The 27,606-nt window shown below is 33.2% G+C and overlaps 3 protein-coding genes across 3 annotated transcripts; all 3 read right to left on the bottom strand.

The window, feature by feature from the left end:
• Nucleotides 1–228: 228 nt before the first annotated feature.
• LOTGIDRAFT_69624 (hypothetical protein) lies at nt 229–495 on the bottom strand (the record flags this gene model as incomplete). Its single annotated transcript, XM_009056188.1, has 1 exon — nt 229–495. A coding segment is annotated over one exon (267 nt), but the record flags the coding sequence as incomplete, so codon positions are not given.
• Nucleotides 496–8,889: 8,394 nt separating this feature from the next.
• Nucleotides 8,890–16,399, bottom strand: LOTGIDRAFT_180688 (hypothetical protein; the record flags this gene model as incomplete). The annotated part of the gene is made up of 15 exons (XM_009056189.1): nt 8,890–9,013; nt 9,762–9,886; nt 10,443–10,635; nt 10,982–11,064; nt 11,385–11,421; nt 11,697–11,815; nt 12,199–12,333; nt 12,931–13,147; nt 13,647–13,727; nt 14,067–14,167; nt 14,601–14,743; nt 15,081–15,162; nt 15,396–15,506; nt 15,824–15,919; nt 16,355–16,399. The coding sequence occupies 15 exons, from the start codon at nt 16,397–16,399 to the stop codon at nt 8,890–8,892; spliced, it is 1,692 nt and encodes a 563-aa protein (XP_009054437.1).
• Nucleotides 16,400–18,528: 2,129 nt separating this feature from the next.
• On the bottom strand, nt 18,529–27,149 carry LOTGIDRAFT_239481 (hypothetical protein; the record flags this gene model as incomplete). The annotated part of the gene is made up of 14 exons (XM_009056190.1): nt 18,529–18,928; nt 19,560–19,677; nt 20,290–20,350; nt 20,734–20,826; nt 21,087–21,194; nt 21,759–21,866; nt 22,432–22,499; nt 23,191–23,288; nt 23,996–24,069; nt 24,432–24,513; nt 24,767–24,869; nt 25,222–25,353; nt 26,261–26,435; nt 27,066–27,149. 14 exons carry the CDS (start codon nt 27,147–27,149, stop codon nt 18,529–18,531), a joined length of 1,704 nt encoding a protein of 567 aa, XP_009054438.1.
• Nucleotides 27,150–27,606: the final 457 nt, after the last annotated feature.

Genomic DNA, 27,606 nt, shown 5'->3' on the forward strand with positions numbered 1-27,606 from the left:
TGTCTTATATCCCTGAAAATATGAGGTCAACATATTATGATCATAGCTTTGAGACTTTACGAGAGATCTTGAATTGAAAATTGTTATCGTTTTTTTTACAGACCATCCGATATATTCTAGAAATAGTTCAGAAAGTAGTTGGAGTCACGCCTTTGACATGGAGATGAACTATGTTGGTGTTCTGACTTTTGTTTACTATGTCCGGAACCAAGTTTGGTATGGCACTTTACAACAAAATCTAACTTGATAGTCTTTACAAATTCCATCAGACTGGTATTTGTTTATACATTTAAAGCCAATTGATGGTGACAGGATGAGAACATTGCCACCAACATGATAATTTGAACCATTTAATAATCGTACATCAAGTGATGTTGGATTTGTGCACAATCTTCCGTGATATTGATTATTCAAACTGCGAATCGTCTCATGGTCCCCTGTACCTTCTTGATTATCTCTATCAAACCATTCCGTCCATTTACTTTCATTCGGGCATGATGGGGATTTTCCGTCTACAAAATAAATATTATGTTTTGCTATGTAAACCTTATTCGCCATGAAATCAATGAAATATACAGATTCTAGTGCTGATAGTTTTTAAATATGGGACTATGGAGGCTTGATGACGCTTGCAAGTTAACCTGTAGGTCCAGAGTCAATCAAGGTCGAAATATTTTTCAACAGGTTCCCCCCTGTCACTGGTGTGGAACGGATGGTGTACATTGAAAGAAACCCCGAGACGCTGCACAGACCCCTCTCCGTTTGCTACAGGTAGTGCACGATAAAATTTCATGGTCGGCTAATGTTTATGTATTGTCGCTTAAAAAAGAAAGTCAACCATTGGCTCTTTTAATGTTCCTTACCTTTGACATAAGTAAATTTTGACCAGAATCCATTCTCTTGACATGTAAAAAGTTTCGCACACATATCCCGTTGGTCACATGGTATCGCTATAGAATCATTTTCAATCCAAACTGCATAATGACTGAAAAGGCTGTTATCAGCAAGAGGATCTACACATCCAATTATTTCACAAGAAAACCCTTCCGATTTTTCAATACATCTAGCGTTCTTAGGACAATTGTGATTGTAACAGTTTCCAGCTATCCTTTCGATCGGCCAATTTTTCTTCTTTGAAGTGATAGACCCAGCTTTAGACAATACTTTAAGATTCTCTCCCGTCAGTAATGTACATTTACTGTTCATAAAATTAATTGATGTACACAAAGAATATTGTACACAAATTTTCCAACACTGTACAAGTTCAACCTTATTGATGGTTTTGACCACTACTCCATTTCTTTCTTGTCCATTTTGAATGACATCACTAAATCGCCTTGGGTCTGCGCACATTTGACTCTTTATCACTGTTAAGTCCATTCCCAATACAAGTGAAAATATATTTAGGTGAATTAATTTCATTATGGAAAGATTCTCTTCAGTTATGACTCTTCCTTGAAATTAACCTTAAAGTTAAATAATCATACTATGACGATCAATAACATGTTTTGTGGAGAGAAATCAAACTATCCCATTTAAGACGGTGGTTGGACTTGAGGCTCTACCCACTATGCCATTTAAAGCTTTGATCAACAAAATCATAAAACATCCGCTAGAGTTACTGGCATTTCACGCGGCGTTGAAAGTGGAATGATAACTACGAAATCCCATTGATTTCGAATCGTTTTGAAAATGCGAATAGCTTTGTATAAAATGCATTAGTGAATGAAGGCTTCCTGCCAAAAGCCAACTTCTGTGTGTGTGCACTTTGTCCGTATTTCCTCGCAAACACTCTACGTTCTATTGCTCTCTCTGGTTTTTATTAAAACCCGATGAGAATATATAGTTGATCACGGTTAAACAAATCCACGTTTTATGAAAGTCGTATATCATTGCGATCTCGGATCAGCTTCGGTATAATATGATTTTATAATACATGTACTTGAAACTTGACCTTGCTTTAAACAATTTGGTCTGAAAGATTTTTATTACCTACATTGTATATAACAAAATCTAACAAATACCACCCGAGTTAAGAAATAATTTTCCTGAATTTTTTTTAAAGCGTTTTGTTTATGACGTAGATGATTTGTTGGATTTTTTGTTTCAAATTTTAAAATCAGTTGTAATTGAGAATTGTAACAATATGCCAGACTCGATTCTGTAATTCTTTACCGATGTTAGCGTTGCTTGTAGTCATTGAGTATTTATAACCCCTTTATCTTTCTACATAAAATGGAAAACAAATTATGTTTAAATAAGTTTACATTATACATTCAACCGTTTCAAATACAAAATGTAACAGTTCTTTTCAATTACGTTCAGAATGAATGATTCAATGGCATCAGTGAACATAACTTACTTTTCTACAATGTAATGATAAATCATCTGAAACAACCAAACGTGGGTGCAAACTTTTTAAGTTTATTTGTCAAATCCCAATGGGAGTTGCATTCGTGGTTATTAACATTTTCATAACATCACTTATTGTCCAGACCTCACTCACAAGACTGAGAAAAGTCTGCTGCCACTGTTGTTTATAGATAAGTTAGGAATGTATTTCTCAATTATTTATATGAAAATTTTTGTCATTATCGACGTTAAAAATGTCGGTCGGCGTGTGACATTCCGATGATCTTAAATAAGGTGTCTTCACTCATAATTCTAGTCGACCAAGCTGTAAATTGCTACGGTTGATTCAAGAAAGATCAAAGACCAGCATGTAGAAAGGATCTTTGTGAACTAAAGTTGTTATCCGTATAAAATATAGTGGTTACATTTTCTTCCTATAAGTGAAAATGTAAGTAAGAATTTGTGACCTTACTAGCAGTAAAATTTTGATTAACTGTATATTTTTCATTCCTTAATTCCTTGGTAGGATGAAAGGAAAATATAAAATGTATGAAAATCAGCGCCGACAAATATTAGTATGCGCCAGACAGCCTCAGGTGAATCTACACCTGGTCTTAAATTCTTTTCTCTTTTTCCTTTCAACGGTTCTACCCTCTGTTTTTACCACAATTCATTAAATAGCTACAGAGGTAAACAGTCTCAGTAAGTATCTTCTTCTGTAGGTCATACATTTTGCAGGCAAAACTGTTCATTTCCAGATATGGAGAGGCCCTCGCTCAGAAAATGTTCGCGGAAATGTTAAAACCAACGGAATATGTTGCGCATAATATATTATTATAAAATTAAAGAGTTTCTACAGTCTACTGAGATATAAATGCCCGAAAAGATAATATTTGGCGAATTCGCCAAGCGTTGGATCGTTCACCCACTAACAGGGAACGTGAGCCAGGGTTCAGGCGCTGTATAGAAGGTTTTGGAATAAAAGATGAAAGTATAAATAAATTAAAGCTTAATTATTGTTTATTTAATGTTTGGTTTGGTCACTTTGACTGCTCCTTAAATATAAAAAGGCAACCAGTAAATTAATTGTAGAATATGATCGCTGTATTTTCCATCATGTCTGATCAAATCGTTTGGAATCTCTATAATATTGTACTTGCTTGTATCCATACTTAGTATTTGCGATATGGTTTGAACCGATTTCGTTTAGTTGGTAATTTAAATCTGTAAATTGTCTAATTTCTTGCCGTAGAACAAGTTTAATAGAAATATAATGAAAAATCTTGTGACGGTTGCCGTTCTTTCAAATATATTGATGCAAAAAAATCTACTTTGTGGGCGTATAATTTGCCTGGCAAACTCCCTGTAGTTTATTAAACGCCATCTATTCACTTTCAAATTCGAATCTAAAAAGATTTTTTGCCAGTCACTGATTCATTCCCAGAAAAAAAGGAGAATCGCTTACACTCCGCAAAGTGGGGGTATGTATATTCCTTCAAAAACCATCTATTGGCTATTATAGTAGATTTTCCACTTCTTACCTCTATCATATCTAAAATATCTGACATTGCAATTTCTCTTTTATCTCTGCGCTTAGACGATCTTCTGTTCCACGATCTTGATACTCTTTCGGTAAAACGCCTCCAGCTGCAATCACAGTGGTCGATCACCGACAACAATACCATCAGAGTCAAAATTATTACAAGTTTCATCGTAGTGGTTATGGTCGGTTGAAATGGCAAAAAGATTGACTCTTCCAGTTATATACTTGTTATCAGAACAAATCGATACATTCACACTTAAAAGGACAGATGAACCATTTTTTGACCAATCATACTTTAGTCTCAAAAACGGGATTTGAGCCTTCAAATCCATGAGTGTCCTGAATGACGACTCTGTTAACGGTCCCACTAAGATGCATTTTCCATACATCATTGGCAGGGAACAAAATATGTTGAAAACTCCCTGAGAAACCTATGCCCTTCGGTCCATATGCGTGGAAGTGTAGCATGTCAACTTTCGGATTTAACATTAAATGACACATTCAAACTGTAATTTGGTGTCGAATCCATTAATTCCATTAATCAAAAGTTGTAATATCCTGTTTACATACTTTATTGGCTGCTAAAATTCATCAAGCCAGGTGGAATTGTTGATTGAAGCAATAATCATATGAATGAGTTGCTATGTCGGAACGATATGTCAGAGACGAAAGGCTATTCACATTCCCAATATCAATCTGCGGTGAACTAGCCGATGAAAGCGTTGCATACCCTTGTCGGTCTATTAAAATTTCTACCATTCGATTTTGATCAACGGCGTCATGTACGTGTAGAATTGTGAGTAATTGAACGGGTACTAATTTGACGATGTTATTATCGTTGTGTATGCCCGACATGCATTCAATCCGTTTTTATATACCCTTGGTGGATATGCATTTATGTGTATTCAAGGATCAAGAGATTTCACTTTTTTGAACAATGAGCAGTTATTATTGTGTTTGGGCAATACAATTTTAATAGATAAGTTTCGAACTTTCTATATTTTTGGTTAAAAATTAACTTTTAAAATATTAAGATTCTTTTGGCCTTAAGTTAGGCTACGTTTTTTTTTTTCATCGTGTCCAAACCACACCCACACTAAAGACTATGTCATAACCAGTATTCGATTTAATTCAAGCTTTTGGCTTTGAAAGGATGACTTGGTAAACATTTGAAAACTTGTATATGAATACATGTTTCAATTGAATTTGCAATAACCGGATGAACAGTTTTTAGTTATCGTCTATGACAAAATATGTAAAAAAAAATTACAATCGAATCTTGATGATCTTAATGACACAATTGAATCTTTAGTAACAATAGTGTTGTATTATGCATCGGTTAGGTATATTGACAATATCTTAAAGGGGTATTACGCTTTTTTGTAAAAAGTTTTCATTATAAAAATCGTCGTAAATTATACCTGAATATATTTGTAAAGTATGCTATTTATATCTATGTATCTTCTTAATCAAACTGAATTTGTTGTAAAAGGGCTAATTAAAATCATAGATTACTCAAATGTTAATTAGGCCGTTTGAGCGAGTTTTTATACGCTCACATAAAATGGAATACGAGAATATGAGGGAGACATATTTCTCTACAATCAGGCGTTTATTTTACTTTGTTTTAACAGCTTATTTTACAGGAACGGGTACCTTGTACATCGACAATCAGCACTGACATGACGGAGATGAAAATAAACTTCTAAAATAAAAGCATGCGAATTACCTTAACCAATAATTTGAATTTGATCCTAACACTGTTGCTGTACAGAATCTGCACCAACTATCGTCTGTGTTATCATATCAAAATAAGATGTTTTCTGAGTCACGTTTATATATTAGAACGTGTTGAACTCTTCTGACGATGTAAACACAGTGTGTGAATGTTTGTGAGCACGTGCAAAACTATACTTCAATGTCACGTGTTTATTCAAGGCCAATAGTCCAAATAGGCCTACTGTTACGTTTGTGACCAAAGACTTAGGAGACAAAAGATCGTTTGTCACTATCATCCAAGAAAAACTTGATCAAAGTTGTCGGTTGTGACTATCAAAGTTTTCCTGATGACTCCAGTATTTCAATCTATTTTTCGATCATTTCATTTGTCCACACTTTTTTTTGCTTTGGAAGTCATCCTACTAAGTAAGCTTTTTCCACCGTTTTGATCATGTATTTTTTATACGCCCACATGAAATGGGAGCGTATATTGGCGTCACCCATGTCCGTCCGTCCGCCCGATCACAATTGCTTGAAAAAATCTCTAGGAGGCACAATTCTTGATGTATTTTGACGAAACTTGGTGTGATTGTTATCACCCAAGGATGAACCCTATTGAAAATCAAAAGAATCGAAAAATATATAGTTATTACCATTGTTCTTGGAAACGCGTTCAATTTTTAGCTCGTAAACACACTAGAAGTCACAATTTTTGATAGATTTTGACGGTAATATTATTCAGTATCGCCCCAAAAAGTTCAAAAGAAGTGTATGAATGAAGGTTGAATATTTCATACTGGTAATTGTTACTGTACTGCCAAATATTTTTATTGAAAATCAAAGGTGCCAATGTGCGTATATTACCTTGCCTGGCAAGCTATCTTTTATTTTGTTAACAAAATTGCATAATGCCCAACTGTGATTCTATTCTATCAAATTCAGTTATTACTCTTGACTTTGCCAAAGAATTAGCCCGTAAATACATTGAAGAATACAGTCAACCATATACTGGCAAATCAGTAACACTCTCATATTATGTGAAAAAATAATTTAATCGAAAATAAAAATGGAATCAAATATGATATTATGAAAACAAGTAATAAATATATTATAAAAAATATAGAATATTATGATAGAACACATTAAGTCATAATTACTTTGGCTTAATATATATTTTAATTCTTTACAGCATGCACTTTGGAAAGCTAATATGAAAAACACTCAATTGTTTATCTACATATTTCCTATCAGTACAAACTTGTTAAGTCAATATCTGTACATCACGTTGTCAGGAAGTATTTTATTAAATCTGATTAGTTAATTTAGTGACTATTGACATCAACCAATTACTACTGTAAGTATCATATTCAATGACTCTTTCGACAAAAGGTCAAAAATTTGGTTTTTAAGGACCTTAATAAATGCAGACAAAAGTCAACAAAAGTATAAAATTACCAGAAAATTGATAATGGTAATATTACAAACAAATATTTTCATACAGCAAGTAAGTAGAGGAATTAATTCAAAAATCTTTTCATTTTTGGTTCGTTGAATTGATGAGAAAGATTAGTTAAAAAAAACCTTGAGACAAAATAACCAAAATATTGTCATGACCCCTATTCTAAATCTACAAACTATAATAGAGAAAGATTTAGAAAAATAACCTAATGACAAAATAACCCAAATATTGTCATGAATCCTATACTAAATCTACATGCTAGAGAAAGATTTAGAAAAATAACCTAATGACGAAATAACCCAAACATTGTCATGAACCCTATTCTAAATCTACAAACTAGAGAAAGGTTTAGAAAGATAATCTAATGACAAAATAACCCAAATATTTCACAAATCCTATTCTAAATCTACAAACTAGAGAAAGATTTAGAAAAATAACCTTATGCCAAAATAACCCAAATATTTCACAAATCCTATTCTAAATCTGTAAGCTAGAGAATGAATTAAAAAATAACCTATTGACAATAACCCACGTATCGTCATGAATCCTATTCTAAATCTACAAACTAGAGAAAGAATTAGAAAAAAAAAAACTTAAGGACAAACTAACCCAAATGTTGTCAAGAATCCTACTCTAAATCTACAAGCTAGAGAAAGATCTAGAAAAATAACCTTATGACAAAAAAAACCAAAATATTTTATAAATCCTATTCTAAATCTACAAGCTAGAGAAAGATCTAGAAAAATAGCCTAATGACAAAATAACCCAAACATTGTTATGAAAATTTGAATCTTATACTAAATCTACAAGATTAAGATAAATCACCTAATGAAACCCATGAAAATTGTCATCATTTGTCAGATCTACAGGAATACAAATATTAAGAGAAATAACCTAGACATAAAATAACCAACATATAACAATTATGGAAGTTTTTATCTAGATTTACAAGTAAAGATTAAACCAAGTGAAATATCATCATGAAAGTTTTTAGTTTTAAATTCTTAAGAAAGATTAAGAGAAGTAATAAAGTGACAAAAAACCCCAAATATAACCGTGGACATTTTCATCATATTTTAAATCTTAAAAATAATCACATTTATTAAAAAAAAAATACCTTTCATGTGATGAGGAAAGTTTGTACTGAGCAAGAAGTGTATAGGGAAAAAAACTATGCAAAAACAGTGGTCAAAAAACTATTATGTTGAAAAAAACAGGGAAACAATTGCCCTGAAATGCATTCCTTTGCCCAAAGTGGTAATTTTAACCCAGCCATAATATGCAGAGGAGCAAGCAGAAATTTTCAACAGTAGATGACAAAGACACTGAATAGGACAAAAAAATATATTTTCTGTCTCTGCACTCTCTCCTTAAACTCAAGTTCAAAATGGTATTACTAATTTCGTCTTATACCTCAACTAAGATCATGGAATGCAGCAATTTAATTGGATTCCAGACCAGCAAATACAACCAATCAGAGCAATTGACAGAAAGACTGTATATTATACATCATGGCTTAAGACGTTCTGTTGACGGCTCTGATTGGCTGATTGTCACTAGCGTACAATACAACCAAATCACTGCAATAACTAACCTCCATGGTACAAAAAAGGTGGCTATTGCAGCCAAGCTATAAGATAAAGATGTTTGTACAGAGGCATTAAAGGCCTCATTGAGATTTCTTTACTATTAACAATGGAGGCAAAAGATTGCCTAATTTATATTAAATATGGATCTAAACTATGTGGTTTAAAAGCTCACATTAGAAAAAAAATTTCTGCCTTTTAAAATAAACATTTTTAAAAAACAGGACAAATTAAAAATTCTCCTTGTTATAATAAAATCTGGTACCAACTGACTCTGTAGAATGTTTATTACAGAGACTATGTAGAGAGGTTGATAAGGATTTTGGTCCGCAGAAGAATACTCCAAGTTTCATTCTGAAAATGACAAACAAAAATTCCTAAAGCTAACATTATCAAATGTTCATGTATGAAACAATATGATCTATCTATTTTGTTTAGTATTTTTGCTTGTAGTGATTGCTACACTTTTCATTTAAAATCTGGAGGAAATACTACTTTAATTATCAATCAATCAATCAATCAATCAATCAATCAATCAAATTTCGGTCATATAGATGATTTATCATGAGTTATAATGGCCAGATTTGTCTAGACACATGATGTCGAATTTGTATTGTGGTACACTGAAGGAAAGGCACAGGGACATTAAAGAAATATTTTGATTGACTCATTAATGGTTCTGCTTTGTATAGATACCAAAAGGTTTTTTCTATATTTTTAAGAGTATTCAACTAATAGTACTGTTAGTTTTAAAATATCTTTGCGTTGATTAAAATATAATTTTTATCAACACAAAGATATTCTACATAATCTAAAACTAACAGTACTATTTTGAGGCAGCTATTCTAATTCTCATACAAATAGTAAAAAAAAATTCAAAAAAACACTTTTTACTTTGCTCAGACAATAGAAGGTGACTTGACTAGCAATTTTACAGATCATGGATGGTAAGTGAACCCAAGAATAACAGAGAAACGCTTTAGATAACACTTATTTGCAATTTCAAATATGAAAAAAATTTAATTTTCCACTTGAATGCATTTGGCAGTATGTAACATTGTTAGGTAGTCAAAATAGATAAGTTTGATCAAAAGGAACCTACCCTTTATGAAAGACAGCTAGATCTGAAAATATTTTGTCCCACTGGGGTCGGCCATAATGTGTTTTGTGTTGAAGACCAGTTACAGCATCTCTTTCTTCATCATTATGAAGGACTATATTTTTAGCCTGTAAAATATCATTCAATCAACTTAAAAGATTACCCCCATTACAGGCAAAGCTAATTAATTCTGCTGTAAACAAATGAAAGCATTTCTTATTTCAAGAATTCATCAGAGACATCACAACTTTAAACATTGTGACCAAAACACGCCCCAATTCGTCATACTTCCTTGAGACTGTTGTAATGCAAGTGAGAGAAATTATGTATTTACTATTAGCCCTGAAACTTTTCTCACGAAATCTCAGCCAATCAAATCAAATCACTTGTTACAGACGCTTTGTTACCGAACGTTAACAAGACAAAAGCAGTGTGTTATTAATTGTTATGATTAATATGGACGATGCAAATTTTTGGGCAAGAATTGAAGCTGACAGAAAATCAAAATCATCCTGGAATGTTTAGCAAAGAATGTGTTCTTATCTCATCAAGCGGGTGATGGCAAATCAATTTTGTGTCTTGGTTGTGACCTTCATGTGACCCTCAACCGTGATTTGATTGGTCAGATTTTCATTCTGAAAAGTAAGGTAAAAAGAAAGAAATCCAGAATGAATATAAAAATACCTGATTAGAATCCCAACCTGAAGTTAGATAAATATTATGACTCAAAAAATTGGCACTTCCCATCTCAGCCATCTGACTTTCCAGAGAGTTCAGTAGTTCTTGCAACCATTCAAATGAGCTTGTACTCGGACACACCCAATAAAAATGGACATATTTGAGCTGTAATTCATTTCTTCTGGTTGAGTATTTTTTCCTGAAGAGAGTGCAAAGTCAAAGGATTCAATTTTATTTTCCAACATCAAAATTTAATCATCAAAAGGACTTAAATGTACAATCACGAAATGGTACAATACTGCATAAATTCAGTGTCAGATCAATTTTTATTCAAAGACATCAACAATCACCATCAGAAATGAAAGTTCAAAAAGACTTATCATTCCAGCCCCCAGGGGAATTTCACCCACAAGCTATTCACATGGAGATTCTATTTCAAACAAAACCTATAATCATAAGATGATGAAACTTTTTAAACCTGATCAACAGTCTCAATAATTCCATACAATTTACAATATTTTGTACATGGCAGCATATCAACTCACCAGACATGTCTTAATACTGAAGCAAAAGGAGTAACACCAATGCCTGTACCAATTAAAACAGCCACATCAAACCGGAAACAATCCTGGAATATTTAAAATTGTACTCTTTAGAAAATTGTTGTATAGATTTAAATTTTGTTCAAAAACCAAAATAATTTCCCTTGACTTTGCAGACTAAATCAGAAATGGATTGTTTTGTAAAAACATTGTGAACGAAAAGGAAGATATTCATTTTAGAAATCCATAAACGTAAGCCTATTTTGAATTAGCTGTATCCAATTACAAAGCACATTTTTAGACAAATGTCCACTTTTCCCCTCAACTACTATAAAATTGGTTTATTCTAGCTAGGTTTTGCAACCTTGTACCCGATTAGGTCAGGAAACTCAAATATAGTTCTTACCTCTGTTGAAGTTCCATAAGGTCCGTCTATAGCAATCCTAAATAATAGAAATATAAAGCATTAAATACCATAAAAACCATGGATCATTTGTGCATTCTATAAACTTCAACAGAGGTCAAAGGTGCTAAGGAGAATAAAATTCTAGTAACTAAAGAAATCAGACTTTGGTTTTGCAATTCCACAAAAACACAGCTATTATATGACACATTATCGAAAAAGGCCCTTGAATATTATTAATAGCCTCTGCTATAGTGACATCAGCAAACACTTCGTTTTAGTGAAATTGCACGAACCACAGGAGTGAAAACTTACTTTGGCATTTTCCATGCTTCTTGAAATTCTCCCTCATCAACGTGACAAGACTTAGCTAATTTTTCAGTCCAATCGCCAACTCTTCTAACATGTACTGTTATTGTTTCTTCTCCAGGAGCCTACAGATAAAGAAATTTTGAAAAGCAATAACTGAATAGTTTCATTGTCAGCCAACTGTGATTTGATTGAGCTAAGACATTATCAGGGGTTCCTGCTATTCCAAAAACAATTGAAAAGCATCACGATATCACTGTATCATAAATACCACTTAGATTCAATATTCAAAGAATTCCTTATAAGTTTACCAAGTTAGATCATATATTAAGTAAAATTTTAGTGGGTAGATCTACTTAGAACCTAGAATGCTAGCTGCCAAATCAAAGTGTCACATGATTGTGAAATTTTGACAATTAAGTGAGTCATTGATAGGAATTAGCTAATGCTGGATGAAAAGTGGGTCAGGTTCTTCAAACACAAATTTGTTCATACGACAACTACTTACTGAGGTTAATGTAAATGGATGCCATTCTAACAATGATATACTAGGGCAATGAAGAAATATATATTGTCCTGGATCAGCATAAAAACTTTTCTTTCTAATCTGTAGTTCAAATACGTTAGATGGATGTTTCACAACCTGCCAAAAAACATTGTTTAATTAGTAAAGGTATTGGATATATTCTATAAATATAACCTCTATTGACTTAGCAAACTTTAAAGGAATTGTAAAGATGTTTTCTAAATTTTGTTTGTGTATTGGGAACACTGATTGCACCATTTCAATTTTCAGTCAGACATCTGTTGTTCCAGCAATTCCACTAAAACTAAGTGACATCACTAATCGCAAAATATGCTTGTATCACATAAGGCCCTTCTCGATTAGTGATGTCATCAAACAGTTAGTTTCAGTGGAATTGCAAACTTTTGAATGAAATTGGAATGGTGCATTATATTCTATTAGTAATTCCTATACACATGAACAATTTAGAAAACCTCTATACAATACCTTTAAGAGAGAGAAATTTTGGAGATGCTAAAATTTTAATGATTATTTGCCATTATCTTGTTTCAAAATTTTGGCAACTTTGAACAATCATATCATATCTTGAGCAATGGGAAAAATTAAAGGATGTTATTCATGAATCTGTTGAAACTTCCAGTTTCAAAAAAGCATTACCACTTTGTCTAATTATGATTCAACAGAGGCAAAACCTTAAAAAACAGAAACATGTACCTTTGTGATGACAACTTGTTGCAAAGATCTATAAAATCTGATCCCTCTTTCTATGATGAAGATTATTACTGGTATCAGAATCCAGATCCAAGATTTTGGTGAAGAACCAGCAAATTGGGGTATTTTACAGTCAGGACTTGTGCCCCATTCATCATGTCTTGTGTAACATTTTTCTGGATTGTGACTAGACACGTTAGTTTGGTGTCTTATAATACCCCTGGAGGACAAAACAAATGTAGCTCTGACACAAACAATGTTAATTACCACTATGTGTCGTTATTATATTTCATATAAGAAGATATGAACATAGTTAAAAATCATGCAATTGTCGCCACTATTCCCAGATCTGTTCAAAACAATCTAGGTTCAGCGATCTGTTCTAGAAAGCATTGAGATTGTCATGGGATCGTTTGACAGGCGTTTTAAAGTCATGAGATGCAAAGTACATTCTTAGCAAAGACACTTCATGGATGCATGACTGCCGGTATAAGATCAACTGTTTTTAGTTTTGGAACTTTTTCTCCAGTTTTCCTTACATTTGAGTACACCTAGTACATTTCCAGTCGCCATAAGATAGCAGTCCTGTGTGACAGGGCTATATTTTTTTTCTTAAATGCAAATTGTTGAAAAGAATTGAAACGCTTCTTTCATTTTACAACTTTTTCAATTTTCATCAGAAAATATCACATGTCTTTTAAAGAGAAAACTCTACTTACTGAATACCATGAATAACAAATCCTATTAAAAATATTATAAACAAGTGATGAGTATACCAAAATAATTCAAAATACCACCTCCTGAAAGATACATTATAATACATTTCAAAGATCAAACGAAGTGGACAATGTGGACGCATGTCATATAAAATTTATATGTAATTTTCAGAAAATTCAGGAACAATTCCAGAGATGGTGCCAGTAGTGTATAATTTCCCATACAATTTCCATTAAGTAATTTCACATGAAATTTGTGTCATATGCCAATGCTTTCATTGAGACTCATCTCTATCCACCCATCACAAAGTTGCCCAGATGCCAAAAGGCACACAAAATCAAAATAGTAATTTAAGATTTGGGTTTATACAAATAATATAACAAACAGACATACAAAGAAAATATGAAGAGATATTGAGTTACCTGATGGTTTCTGTAGAGGAAGATACTATTAATATTAAACATAATGTTATGATCACACCAGATACACCTGCTATAGTTTTAAATACTTCTCGAGTAGCATCCTAGATAAAATAAAAAATTATTCTTGTGCACACGAGGAGAAAATTCTTAGCATTAACATCACAAGTGTTTTTAAGGGCCCAGAAAATTACATATAAAGTTTATTTAATAAGGTTACAGATTACAATAGACTTTGACATCTAGTCTGACAAGATAATCTAGTGATATTAAAAGACTGGATGAGTGCTTATTTGAACACCTGTATTTTATCTTGGTTCAGAATACGGAGATGAGTTTTCATTTCAAATTTTGGAGAATATTTCAGTCAAAGATAAAGTTACAAATTTTTAACCACTGTCAACACAGAGTCAGATTACACTATTCTTCATATAAAACATAACAAAAATATTTGATTTACCAACAAAAGTAAGCAGGCACTATTTAGGGCACAGTTTGTCAGAGTTAATACACATGTAAAAGTTGAAATCTACTTACAGTTCCCTGAACTCTTACAGGATTCAACCATGTACCATTGTTGCTTGTATCTAAATTGGTTATTGCTTGAATGGATTTTGTGGGACTATCATAGGCTTCTATCAAAAACTCGAAATCAAAACAGTGAGCTGCTATATGAATTGCTGCAAAGAAATCAAAATCAATAGAAATTGAAATAAAAGTTTATGTGTTGCTTTATTGCACTTATTTAGGCAAATGAGGATTGTAATGTTATACAATTTTGACAGGACAGGGGAATTAGCCCACTTTTTTAAAATTTAATAAACTGTCGAGGATTCTTTAGCACATGGGGCCTCAGTTTATTGTATTGTCCCATCCAAATGATCATTAGATTTTTTTTCGTGCTTCAAATATCAACAGAGTGAGTTGTATTGTATATATATGGCAGGCACAATATAACATAAATACAATGAAAATACACAATATTATACTTATAAAAGAAAGTTTAATTAAAGTTACCTGTTTGTAAACATATCATATAGGCTATGTATTTATGGTAAGTAATTTGTCTATGTAACTGGCGTCTCGCTCGATGACATCTCTGAAATTGTCAATTAATCAAAGATTAGGAAGTTATCTTTATGAAGAAATATAATGACCGCCACCGCCTTTTAATTTGGAATGCATCTTCTCTTTTTTCAAATAATTAGGAATCCAATTTAATTCGATGTTTTTCATCATAACATTCAGTTTTAACTCTGCTCTGACCATGAAGTTTCAAATATGCAATGAAAAAAAGAATATTGCCAAAATCAAACTGAGATAACAACTTACAGCACATGTTCCTCGTAAGAAGGATATAAAATTTCTACAGACAGGTAATAGTATAAGAAAACAGTTGAAATTCAAACAGGCAGCACTGGCTCTGGCAAAACATAATGCATCCTGAAAAAAATAAACACACAACAAAGATGTCAGACAGAAAGGTATGGCAATTAATTATTGACTAAATCTTACTTGGAGTGGTGTCATAACTATACAACCTAATCTCTCAATAATTACTGAGTTATATGGAATTATCATATTATACAGAGATTCTTTACAGAGATTCTAATGTATGTTTATAATGACACTTGGTAGGCTAAGAGATAGTATTCTTTTAATGGTCAGGTAAACTTTGGGGACTTCATGGACTTTAGGAAACTGTTCCACACTATTCAATCAATACAATACATATGTGACCACTTTAAAATCTTACTTACCCCAACAATAAGACGCAGATAAAAATACTCAATGTCATTTTTGTATGAGAAAAATGTTCCAATAAAGATACCAGTATTAATCAGCAGCCATACAGTCTACAACAACATTTATGCACTTCTAAATTCAAAATAAAAACTCCTTCTTTCAATGGCGTTTCTATGAATCGTAAGGTGAGGAGTGGTTGAGAGGAGAGGCCACAGACATGTCAAGGGGTGCTTCTTTCCATGGGGGGCAGGGGGGAGGGCAAAGCTTTGTCAAGACTTAATTCTGCTTTTTTTGGCCAATGCCTTAATGCTAGACTACTGTACTGCAACCTTATCACTCTCTATAAGCTTAGTTTTCTGGGGCCCTTGATTTTGAGGAATACATAAACATTGGGAACCGTTATCTCTAAAAAGTATTTCCTATTTTATAGGATGAAAATCTTATTTTCAATCATAACCATGGTCTTACTAATACTAGGCCTATCCTATAGTTATGTTGGTTTATTATCTAGTTTAGTTCAAAAGAGTTTGGTTCAAAATACTCACCACAACAATCCACTTAGGTAATTCATTGACAATCCATTCTCCCATCTTATAAATATTTCATCTTTTTAGTAGTTTACTTTTCTAAATTCCATTCAATAACTCCTGATCATTACCTATTCGTAACTGGTAAATGTTTACATTTCTACACCTGCCACGCCCTTTCCGGTAGTCTCGATTAACTAAATTGTGCTTTAAGCGTATTTGTAGACAAGTATTACAGGACAGTAAATAGTCCGAAACACAGACTCTACTGGCTATTTTGCAAGTGTGAATAAAATAAGGATGGATTTTACCACCAGGATTTTATATTGTTACCAAGAACGAGAAAAGCTTGTCTGGGTCATACCCGACCCCATTAGTTGATAACATACCATTAAATGGGATTAACTATAAACACCTATGCAATGTTTATTAATCTCTATGTGATAAGCCAACAATGTACCCCAGCTATACACAAATACAGCTACGATCAATCCATACGGACATTTTTACTTGAGGACTGATTAGATGTCAGGGATCCCAGTCAAAGAATGAAAAAAAATTGAGGCAATGTAACATATCAGTCAGTGATCTAGGGGGCTTCAGACCCTCAAATAAGGGTAGCATACAGGAGGATCGTCTCCCAGATTTTACCACTTTAATGTTGGGGTATGCTGTAATTTTACAATCTGCGAGCCCCATTGTTAATTTTGAGACCACCACCTACTGATTCAGCAATATCTTTCATCAAATAATCATAAAGATTTGACTGAAATAGTAGAGTCTATCACATTCAAATGTAAATGTTCATGTTTCATCAAAATCAGATCAACACTGTAGCTTTACATATGCTGATTTTGGACAAGCAGATGAAGGGGTGGACAGGAGCAACAACAATATAATTACAATTTCATTCAACCAAAAATTACAAGCTGGAGACTAAAACTGTTTTCAATGATTAGAGTACAGGCATATATAGTTATTCTCCAAGACACCTCATGCTGCAAACGCTAGAATAAGAAACTTTTTCAACTAAGGACTTAAGGCATACGAGTAAGGGAACTCCCTGCATCAGTTTTCTGGACCTAACCCCTCTCATTAGAAGAAAGAAAAAATTTATCTTCATTTTATTAAACAAAATATCATTTCACTATGTGGAAAATTTTCCAATGACTTAGAATTATTATCCAAAGTCACAGACCTAGGATAATTACTGCTAGATTTTAAAGTTTACTTTGCAAGTTCATTGGTAAATCGACATTAGCCAATTTTAATACATTAATTTTGAAAACAGTACATTTAGTCTAAGAATGACTTCGTGTTGATAAAAATATACATTTGACTAAGTTTACATTGAATACAAACGGACTTGCCTCCCAGCAAATTCAATGTCACACATTTTGACTGAAAAATATACTATGTAAAAAGAATTTTCAAATTTCAAATGTGTGCTCATGATTACGTCTTTGTACACGCACGCAAAGTCATTTTAATACTAAGAGTACTCATTTACTGTTGACATTCCAAAAGAATCTGTAAAATTCAGAATTCTTGAGTGTCATAAGTGTTATCCACAGATGGGTCTTCCCTTATGCTTAGTCGCCGACTAGAGTCTAGTCAAGAATTCACTGACCATTTGTGGGCACACTAGGAGTCCAAATATCTTCAGTCTGTCGTTTTCCACTATGTCGTTATCACATGAGGAAAATGCAATTGAAAGGAAAATGAATTTGATTGGATGATGATGATCTGTCTTGCAGATGGTAAAACAATCAATGACAATTATCGAACTGGTTTGATATTATAAATCCAACAACTGGATAATCTTTTTGTGGAAGACCAGTCACACATGAGATTTTACTCAAGATTTGTGTTGGTGACAAAGACTGTTCGTCTTGCCTGCAGCATTAACCTTCACATTTGTGACCTTTTAAGTCAAACCCTAGCTTTTGTCTAGTTAACACTATTTTCAACAAATTCTTCACTTTGGCTAAGCCATAATACGCAAAAAATAAAATTGCATAAATGGCAGAAGCAAGGCAAATGGCAAGACAAACTTAGTCTATCCTGTGATGCACACACACACATGTTGAACAAATTACATTGCCAGTATCTCCATTTGACCTATGACTGATTGGTCCAAATTCAAGCAATCCCTCTACTAAAAAGTTTTCAATGATTACAGCAATTACTCATCATTGTTTGTCAACAGATGATTCTTTCTTATCATCAGCAAGTGATTCTTCCATATTGTTAACAGATAATTCTTCATTATCATCTGCAATTGATTCTTCTCTCTTGTCGACAGATGATTCTTCATCTGGATAGTTGTGCTCGGGTAATACTTCATCTGGATGATTGTCCACAAATGAGTTTTTATCTTTTGGATGATTGTGCACAGATAATTCTTCATATTGATGATTGATCACGGACTCATCATCAATATGATCAATATTGCCATGTAAGAACTGTTTGTTCACATTTGATTTGATATTATTGTCTTTAATGAGAGAATTTTGTTCGTCGTATACAACTTTCACTCTAGCTGGTAACATATCACCCCACTTAGCTGATCTTGTACATTTAAACAACTGCCTAGAATATAAATTTAAAATGCTTCAACCACTTGGTATATATTAATGAGATATTTCTAAGTTTCAGTATTATATGCTATTTGACTGTATATTATAGACTTGTTGATTTCTTCTGAATTTATTATTGTAATTCGTTTCACTGCTCATCTTTCTTCTATTTCTTTTAAACCAAATAGATTAGGGTCAAAGAGATACAGTTGAGCCTAATTTGTCCACGCATTCTCATCTTTGATAAAATGTGTGGTTAAACAAATTAACAGTTCGTTGAAACATGGCATATCAGACATAATTAGAGTTATGCCCCTTCCCTTGTGTGCACACACAGAAAACAGTTATGTCTCAAATAAAAGCATACGGATGTCTGCAAAATGGGCATCTAAATATATGCTGTCTCAGCTGGTAGAGCACAATTTCAGCTATCTGTATCATTTTTCAGACTTTGATTTCGATTCTGTAGTGATACAAATAGCTGTTGAAACATACATTCGCAATGAGAACAAAGTAACAAATGAGCATCATAAGTGTATGGACTTTTCAAGATGGATGCAAGTTGAATATCAAGTCTTTGAAAATTTATTGAATGCAAACGATTGTTTCTTTTGAGTTTTCTCCCAAGAACAAATTTCACTTACTTGCCATGTTGTGATGCGCTGAAAATGACATGACGTAACTTGGCATCTGAACAACACAAATAACAATGTGTGTGACCATTTCGTTTGAGGGTTTCATTAACTAATCTGGGAAAGGACCCTATTGTAGAAAAAAAGATACATTGGTTAGCAGATTGGTAAAAGTAACTAGCTTCCTGAGGCACTATGTCAGCACCAGATTGCATTGAAGATTAGTGACACTTATATTCCAAAATATAAAATGAGGCCAAGTTTTCTGACTCTACTCTGGTCAACAACTTACTGTTAAAATAGCTATCAGAAGTTGGAATAGAGGCAGATGTTGCAGACTATCGAGTGTATTGTATTTATAGTACTGATTACAGAAAGCAGGTCTGTTTAGCTTTGTATCATCATCTTCCTGGTTTGAAATCTATTGCAATGGACCAAAAGTGATTTTCATATGGATTTGAGAATCTACAAAAAACTTCCATCAACATTAAACTCCTAATGACAGTCACCACTGAACCAGCCCCATCATTAGGGTGGTTCAGTGGAGTTGGGCCCCAGCAAGTGAGAATTAAGCCCCAGCAAAACTTTCTTCAGTTCAGAGATTGATTTGTACTAAATCAAACAGATATAGATTTAGATAAGTTTTTGTCTTAGTACAAAATCTGAGCCCCAGCACCAATTCTTTCCTGGCAACGGGGCTGCACTGATTATTAATCAAAAATATACAACAGTATTTACTCACTGTGTGTTTTTGGACCAACTTTGAAAATCACATAGCTAAACCATTCTTTCTCGTAACCTTTCTGGAGGAGAAATATTAAAAAAAAATCTGAAATATGTTGTTGCTACTAGTTTCACAATGTGCTTTGATAATTTGACAATTCCCTACTGATGTTTGCCATTTTGCATCTGTACTATTAGACATGGGCAAACTGTTTAGGGCAAAACTATTGACATTTTTGTTGACATCTCATCTATAGAAAAAAAAATATAACCTTTTGGTGATAATGATTGTAATTCTTAAAAAATGTCTCTCATTGAACACTGAAAGGTTTTACAAGGGCCAAGATTTTGTTTTTTTGAGGAACATGGCGCTGGCCCTGAACCAAACATGAATAGTCATAACTTGTTAATAAAATTTTCAATAATGGATTTTAAACAAAAATAATTATCCATATTAACTTACAGATTCAATATTTTCAAAGGTCGCATATTTGGCTTCAAAAAAACAAGGAGTATTTGTTTCTGTTAACTTGGGACAAGCTCCATGATGAGGACACTAAAAATTAAAGAGTCATGTCATATCAAGTGGCCATATCTGATGTTTTGAAACAATACCTAAATATTAATCCATTAATCCAGTTCAAAATTCCATCAATTTTAAAGCAAATTCTGTTTGGGGTCTTAGGACAATTCCTGATACTCGAAAGTATCCAAATTTGGGTTTTAATCCAATGCATCAAGATACAGATTTCCATGTTCTGTTGTCATCACCATCTAAATACACCATCAGTATTTTTGTTTAAAATGTACACTTACTGGAGCAAAAATATGTCCTTCTTTTGATTCTTTAGATAATTTCAATAAATGCTCTCTCGCTTCATGCATTAATTTAAAACCAGATTGACCACCTTTTTCTACAAGAACCTAGGTAAATAAAATATCACATAATTATATCATACACCTTACTTTAAGACCACAGTTGTAAATTAGCAGTATGGATCTGGAATCTGAGCTTTGATCACTTTTAAATGTATACTACCTCTTAGTCAGTCCAACTGATGAATAAATATACTTATTGACTAAGTATGAGACTTTAAATCTCATGTCCAGTCTAAGAGATAGTATTCTTTTAAGTTTCAATTTAGTTTGCCAAGCATGGAAATATATTATGCCCGCAATGAAATTTCTAAAATTCAAGACCACTCTAAAAATATAACTGATAAAACTCATAAACAGAATACATTTTTGAACTTATTTCGATTCGCTCTTGAGTGGTAATAAATTTCTTCATAAACATCCTGGTCTGTCCACTTTACTTTTAGGTAGTTCAATTAGTAGTTAACACAATGCAAATTTAGTTTCTATTACTCAATGGCTTGAGTTAATGTGTTAAATTGGACCAGACAAAAATATCTTTGCTTGACAATAAATTGCATTAACAATTTAAAACCATTGGTATGAAATGTAAATCACAAAAAACATAAATACCAAATAATTTTCAGTCATATTCCATAGCGACTCAACAACTTTCTGTATTTCTTCCCTGCTTTCTAACTCCATTAGGGTATAAGTACACACTACTAAATCAAACTTTTTCTGAAAAATTTGAAAAAATAGTAATAAATATGAAGGTTTCTAATCTAAAATTATTAACAGATTAACTATAATCAACTTAAGTAATTACTCAAATGCTATATCCACATCTTAAGTGTTCATTATCAGAATATCTATGGTTCTTACATGGAAATAACGCACACCAACGACGTTCAAGGCCATTTTGAATCTCTACCTCGGCTTCTGTAAGAGTACCGGTACTTCATGTGGAAATTTAATGTTCAGTCCTTGGGTTTTTGTGAACTTCGATCAATACACTTTCTAAAAATATCTTCTCATATGTAGCTATTAAAGGGATTGGAAAGAAGTTTTCTAGCCTTTCTATGTGTTTTTAGGAACACCTTTAACTTCTATTTGGGACAATCCGATTCTTCGTCCAATGCCTGTGGTTCCAGCTATTCCAGAAAAAATATCCTCTTGTAAGAATAGATAACATAGTATTATGTTATTATGGTGTAATGGTTTTGATTTCTCAGACTGACATGGGTGACGCCAATACATTCAAAAGGGCAATAACTAAAGTATATTTCAAATTTTTCACATTTACCTTTTTATCAGATGGCATGTTGGTTCGAAAATGAACTGGTAATTTCATTATTCCATCTTCCTCTCCATCTGCAAATAAATTGCTGTTAGATTTTTAAAGATGTTTTGTACAATATACTCCAGCCAATGCACAGAAGGATTTGTTCTTGAATTCAATCTCAAAGAGCTTAAGCACTAGTTGTGATGAGTAATTCCACAAGCAAATACCAATTCTTTATCTAACACTACATACATTTCATCTCATTTTATTATAGGTTTCAGTTTAGTTGTAATAGAAATGAAAATGAAATGATATGAATGTAGTTTTACATCCTACTTTTCTCCACTATGTAGGCTAATGAAGACGGGCAACATCATGCAGTTTACAATGAGGGAGCCTGCTCTTTTTTGATTTCCAACTGTTGAGAGATCGTTAACGTGCAGTCTATAAAACATTGGGCCCCAGTTTATTGTCCCATTAGAACGACTAGATGCTTTTTCCATGTCAGTCCCTCTTACCTGCATCACTGACAGGGGCAAACCGGGTTGAAAAATCTAAAGGTATCATCTCGACCTATGTCGGGATTGAACCCAGGACCTTAGTTGTAGTAGAGACCAGACCGAAGTTATCTGACCCTTGAAAAATGCATATGAAATTCAACTAAGACAATGATCTGTACATAAATGGGTAGAAACCAATCTAAATTTCTGTCGTAGAATACAACAGTAAGTGCCGATTACAATATGAGCAAAAACAAACTATTGGCTATCAAGAAATTACCTTGCAGGAGAAGTCTAGCCACAGTGTTCATATCAGCAGAATGATCTACACACAAAAAATCCTCTACCTTTGCTTTTTTAAAAATTGAAGATGTAGCCCTGAAAAATACAGATCTCAATACATTCTACACAAAAATATATTTTATCAGAGCATTGGAGAGAGTGAATCTGACCACAGAAAATAGCCATTCTGCCAGGCAATAATCACTGTAGATATGAGCATCCATGTTAGATTTTTAGAGTGTAGCTAAAGCTGGAAAAGATTTCTTTTCTAAAACATTATATGCAAAGAAAGAAGATAAACATTATCTTGTACTGCCTAAGTTGCTCTTTATAGTGCACGCAATATTTCTTTCAACCAAACCTCCTCAACTTAAGATTTGTCTTCAGAAGTCAATGACAATTGGTACTATGTTGTGATTCGGTCAAGTTCTATACTTAACGGTTGTATATAGGAATACTAATGGATTATATTGAGCAAGATGCCAATGTTGTAATGTAAATCATTCATAGTTATTTTGTTCTGTAATAAATGTGTCGTTATTTATTATTGCAATAAATTGTATTGAATGCCAACAATTGTCATTCTAATACCCCAAAGTAATTAACCACTTTGTGTCAAATGTATTTGACCAAAATATATGTAATGTTCGACCTACACTTACATCTGACAAAAGCTTGTGAGTCTCAGACATTTGAGGTGCTCTGCTAACTATGTTTGGAAGATAGAGCGATATCAACAGCCCTGCTCAACATGCTGTGTAATGTGTGTATGAAAATGTATTTCTAGTAAAAATAATACCAACCAAACAGTTGTTCCTAAACCAGAACCAAAATCAAACACATTTATTGGGGAGAAATCAGGGTCTCTTGCATAAATCTGGAGATACAAACAGAAAATCGTAAGAAAAATTCTCATCCTCATCAATTATTCAAAGGATCTTTCTCTTATATAAAATGTGTCAGTTTATTCTAGAACTTGTCTAGATGAATCTCATTTTCTATTCTATTCACTTGCGTTGGAGGGGCTCAGAGGTGCATAGGCATAAGAGATAGAGTGGGAAGCTGCCACCCCAAATATTATCTTTTCGCGCAGCGAACAAATAAATATCAGGTAACAGCCCGAAAATTTGATGGAAAATTTCGGGCAAATCAGTCTGCTCCCTCCACAGGCCTTTGGCCTGTATGCCTATGTAGAAGTGTCAATATGATAATATGTGATAATATATTAACAAAGCATACCTCATTCAAACAAGCAACTATTGCACTATAATCACCAGTTAACCTAGCTCCCAAATACTGAATAACTTTAGCTCCAGTGTAACTGTAATGTAAATGTATTTATTTATGAGATCATTCAAAACACCTAGGGAAGGATGGGCTGTGGCACCGTCAATAATAGTGATTTACTTGGTTATGTCAGTATGTGAAAGTCTTGTGACCTTAAATGAGCCATCCTTCCTCCTTATTTCAGTCAACACAGCAATAAACGGGTGTAAATAATATATACTGGGTTCGGGCATGTTGCTAATCCTTGGTTGTTTAAGACCTTTTTTTAAGACTGAATTTTAACTTACTTCATTGGCGACCAGCTATAAGCAGGTCTAAGTTTTTTAATGGCTTTGGCTCTTAGCTTCTCTTCAAATCCAGGATTCCGAGTTTCTTCTTCCGTTATACCTTCTATATAAACAATAGATGTCATCATTAAAGTAATATTTCTGATGAAAGGGAAATAATCATTTAAATATTTATTTTATCATCTGGTAAAAATAATTTCAAAAGTTGCAGCAATGGATTCTCCATCACTTAAATCTTTGACATAAACAGATCCTCTTCGAATATCAAATTCCCAATATTTCCACCCTTTTATGTCATGCCATCTCAGATCACTTATTCTAACTAATTAGGAACACACATGAACATTGCTGTCACTTTTTCATAGTTCCACATTTTCTATAAAAGAACTGGCATTAATTACAACTCCCTTCCCACAACCAAAGGAAAACTCACATAAAAGCTTTCACACACATACCTTTACTTTTTATTAGTTTTATTTTTTCTGCAATCAACTCTTCATATTCCTCTGGTGTAACTTTATGTTTCCGTACCTTCAGAAAAGTCTGTAGTCTCTTAGAATGTGTATTAAGATCCTTTACTGGATACTCTAAATAGATGAATAAGCATAAATTGGATATCAACTTCTCAAGTGTAAAAGTAAAGATATGATGATATTTTTTACTTTAATGTCTATGTTAAAAGTAATACGAATTTCCATTTTAACATACTAGACTTAATAGTGAATAGTCACTGCTTTAACCCTTTGCCAGTGCCTTCTGTTGAATAGTAACTCGATAACCACACTAATCACTAAAGAATTCATTATTCAGATATTTCAGAAATATAACATGCTTTTTTTACAACAAAAATTAGAACAATATATTGTTTGCAATAGTGCGTTTTTTCATCATTTTGGAACAAACATTCCTGGCTTTTTTTGTGGATTCTAAAGGATCTGGCTCGTCATTTTCGGGGGTTGGTTGTGGTCTGAATATATGTAAATAGTCTTTAGAAGAACCAGAAATGTACTAAAATTGCATAATTCCTTCAAAAATACCTAAAACTAGGAATTTCACTTTCTATTTATGTCTTTTGTAAATATACAGCAGAGTCTCAAGAAAAGATGAGTTGTCATTATAACTATCAATAGCAGATAATTCTGGACACACATGAATTTGAATAGGCTCAAACTTTGACTGTTAACTGTAAACACTATTACTGATTAGTTTAGCTAAAAAATTCCAATTTCTAATACTAAAGTACAATTGGTCAAAAGGATGGCAAACTGTCCCGTTAAGCATTTCAGCTGAGTTATAATTGCAAAAGCATGGCAATAATCTGGTCCAGCTTGGAATAACTGAATGTAGCAAAGAGATCTATAAATATATAAGTATACCTGATACAATTTAAAAGGCCCAAAAACAGATTTAAATTGTGTCTTCATTAACCCAGCAGATGAAGAGAAGTAGGCATTAAAAGTCTACTTTCTTAGGCAGATATGTTCTCACACTTACTGTCAAGTAACACAGTAGCAGCATTATGTAGAACTTTTGGTAACTTTGTTAGAGGTTTTCGCACTGCACCTGGTTGTTTCTTCATATGTATCCCTTTAGATTCCATCTCTTCAAAAACATCCTCGCATGCTTCTATTTCACGAGCTGGTGGCACATTACGAAAATCATATCTATTCTGTAATATACGGTACAAATTAATAATATTTTGACTACAACAGAGCTTTAATAATAACAATGCCAGACTTCTGGACTAATTACTCCATTGGTACATCAATAAATGGTTTGAGAAGAGATTTTTTGATCAGTGAACAGCGAAATCCACAATGTTTACGTCATAGACTTTTACCTATATTACTTGAAGTTCAGGGCATATGCATGTTGTATATGGTATTTTATTTCATTTATACTCAGGGTTCAAAGGGTCAAGGAAGTGATTTCATACCTCTTTTATCTAGGCCTAATAAGGCAGCAATAAAAAGTTTGCTTATATTAGTCAGCTACAATAATGCAAATCTTTATGGCGAGAGTGAAAGAATCATTTCAATTTCCCATCAATAAATTCAGAAAGGTGCAAGCAATAAATCTGAATATTAAACTATAAAATGAATATAGGCCAGGGCCAATTTAGACAATTAGATCTCATCAATGACGCATTGTAATGTTTATGGACCACATTCACATTAAAATGATTGGAAATTAGGCATATTTTTTATTAAAAACAACGGTGAAAAGAGGTCGAACAGTAAGCGATGACAGATGAGATGTAGCTGTAGATCTTTACAGATAATTCAAGAATATGTCTTACTCGCTGTATGTTGATATGTCGTGGTCGTAGTTGACAAATATTTTGTAATCTTTTCAAAATCATGGCACTCATGGAGGACGCCATCTTGCTGTCACACAACAAATAATAATATCTTCTCTGATTGGTCAAAATCTCTGGCAGTATTGTAGTCTTTGCTTTCCCGATTTTCCTTCTCACCAATAACTTTATTCGGTGATATTCGAGACTACAATGATATAAATAGTAACAAGCAATCGTATCTATCTCAAAACAGAGCGTATATATAGGCTCTGCTCAAACTGCTGTGCAGCGCTGCAACAGCCACGTCTTCAGGGTTGGGCATAAATGTGCAGGCAGTGGCGGCCCGTATTGGGTAAATGGGTATGGCCCCCATAGAAAAATAGTTTGCACCTCATTTGTACCCCCACATCATTTCTATATAGGCAATATGAATTATTATATGTTTTGACCCAAAATATGTGTCAGATTGTACCAAATCAATTATACTTTTCATGAATGACGCTTCCACAAAGCTGCCATATTCAACCTTGACAGTTGTCCA

The sequence above is a fragment of the Lottia gigantea genome (assembly GCF_000327385.1).
Source record: "Lottia gigantea unplaced genomic scaffold LOTGIsca_269, whole genome shotgun sequence".
Classification (NCBI taxonomy): domain Eukaryota; kingdom Metazoa; phylum Mollusca; class Gastropoda; family Lottiidae; genus Lottia; species Lottia gigantea.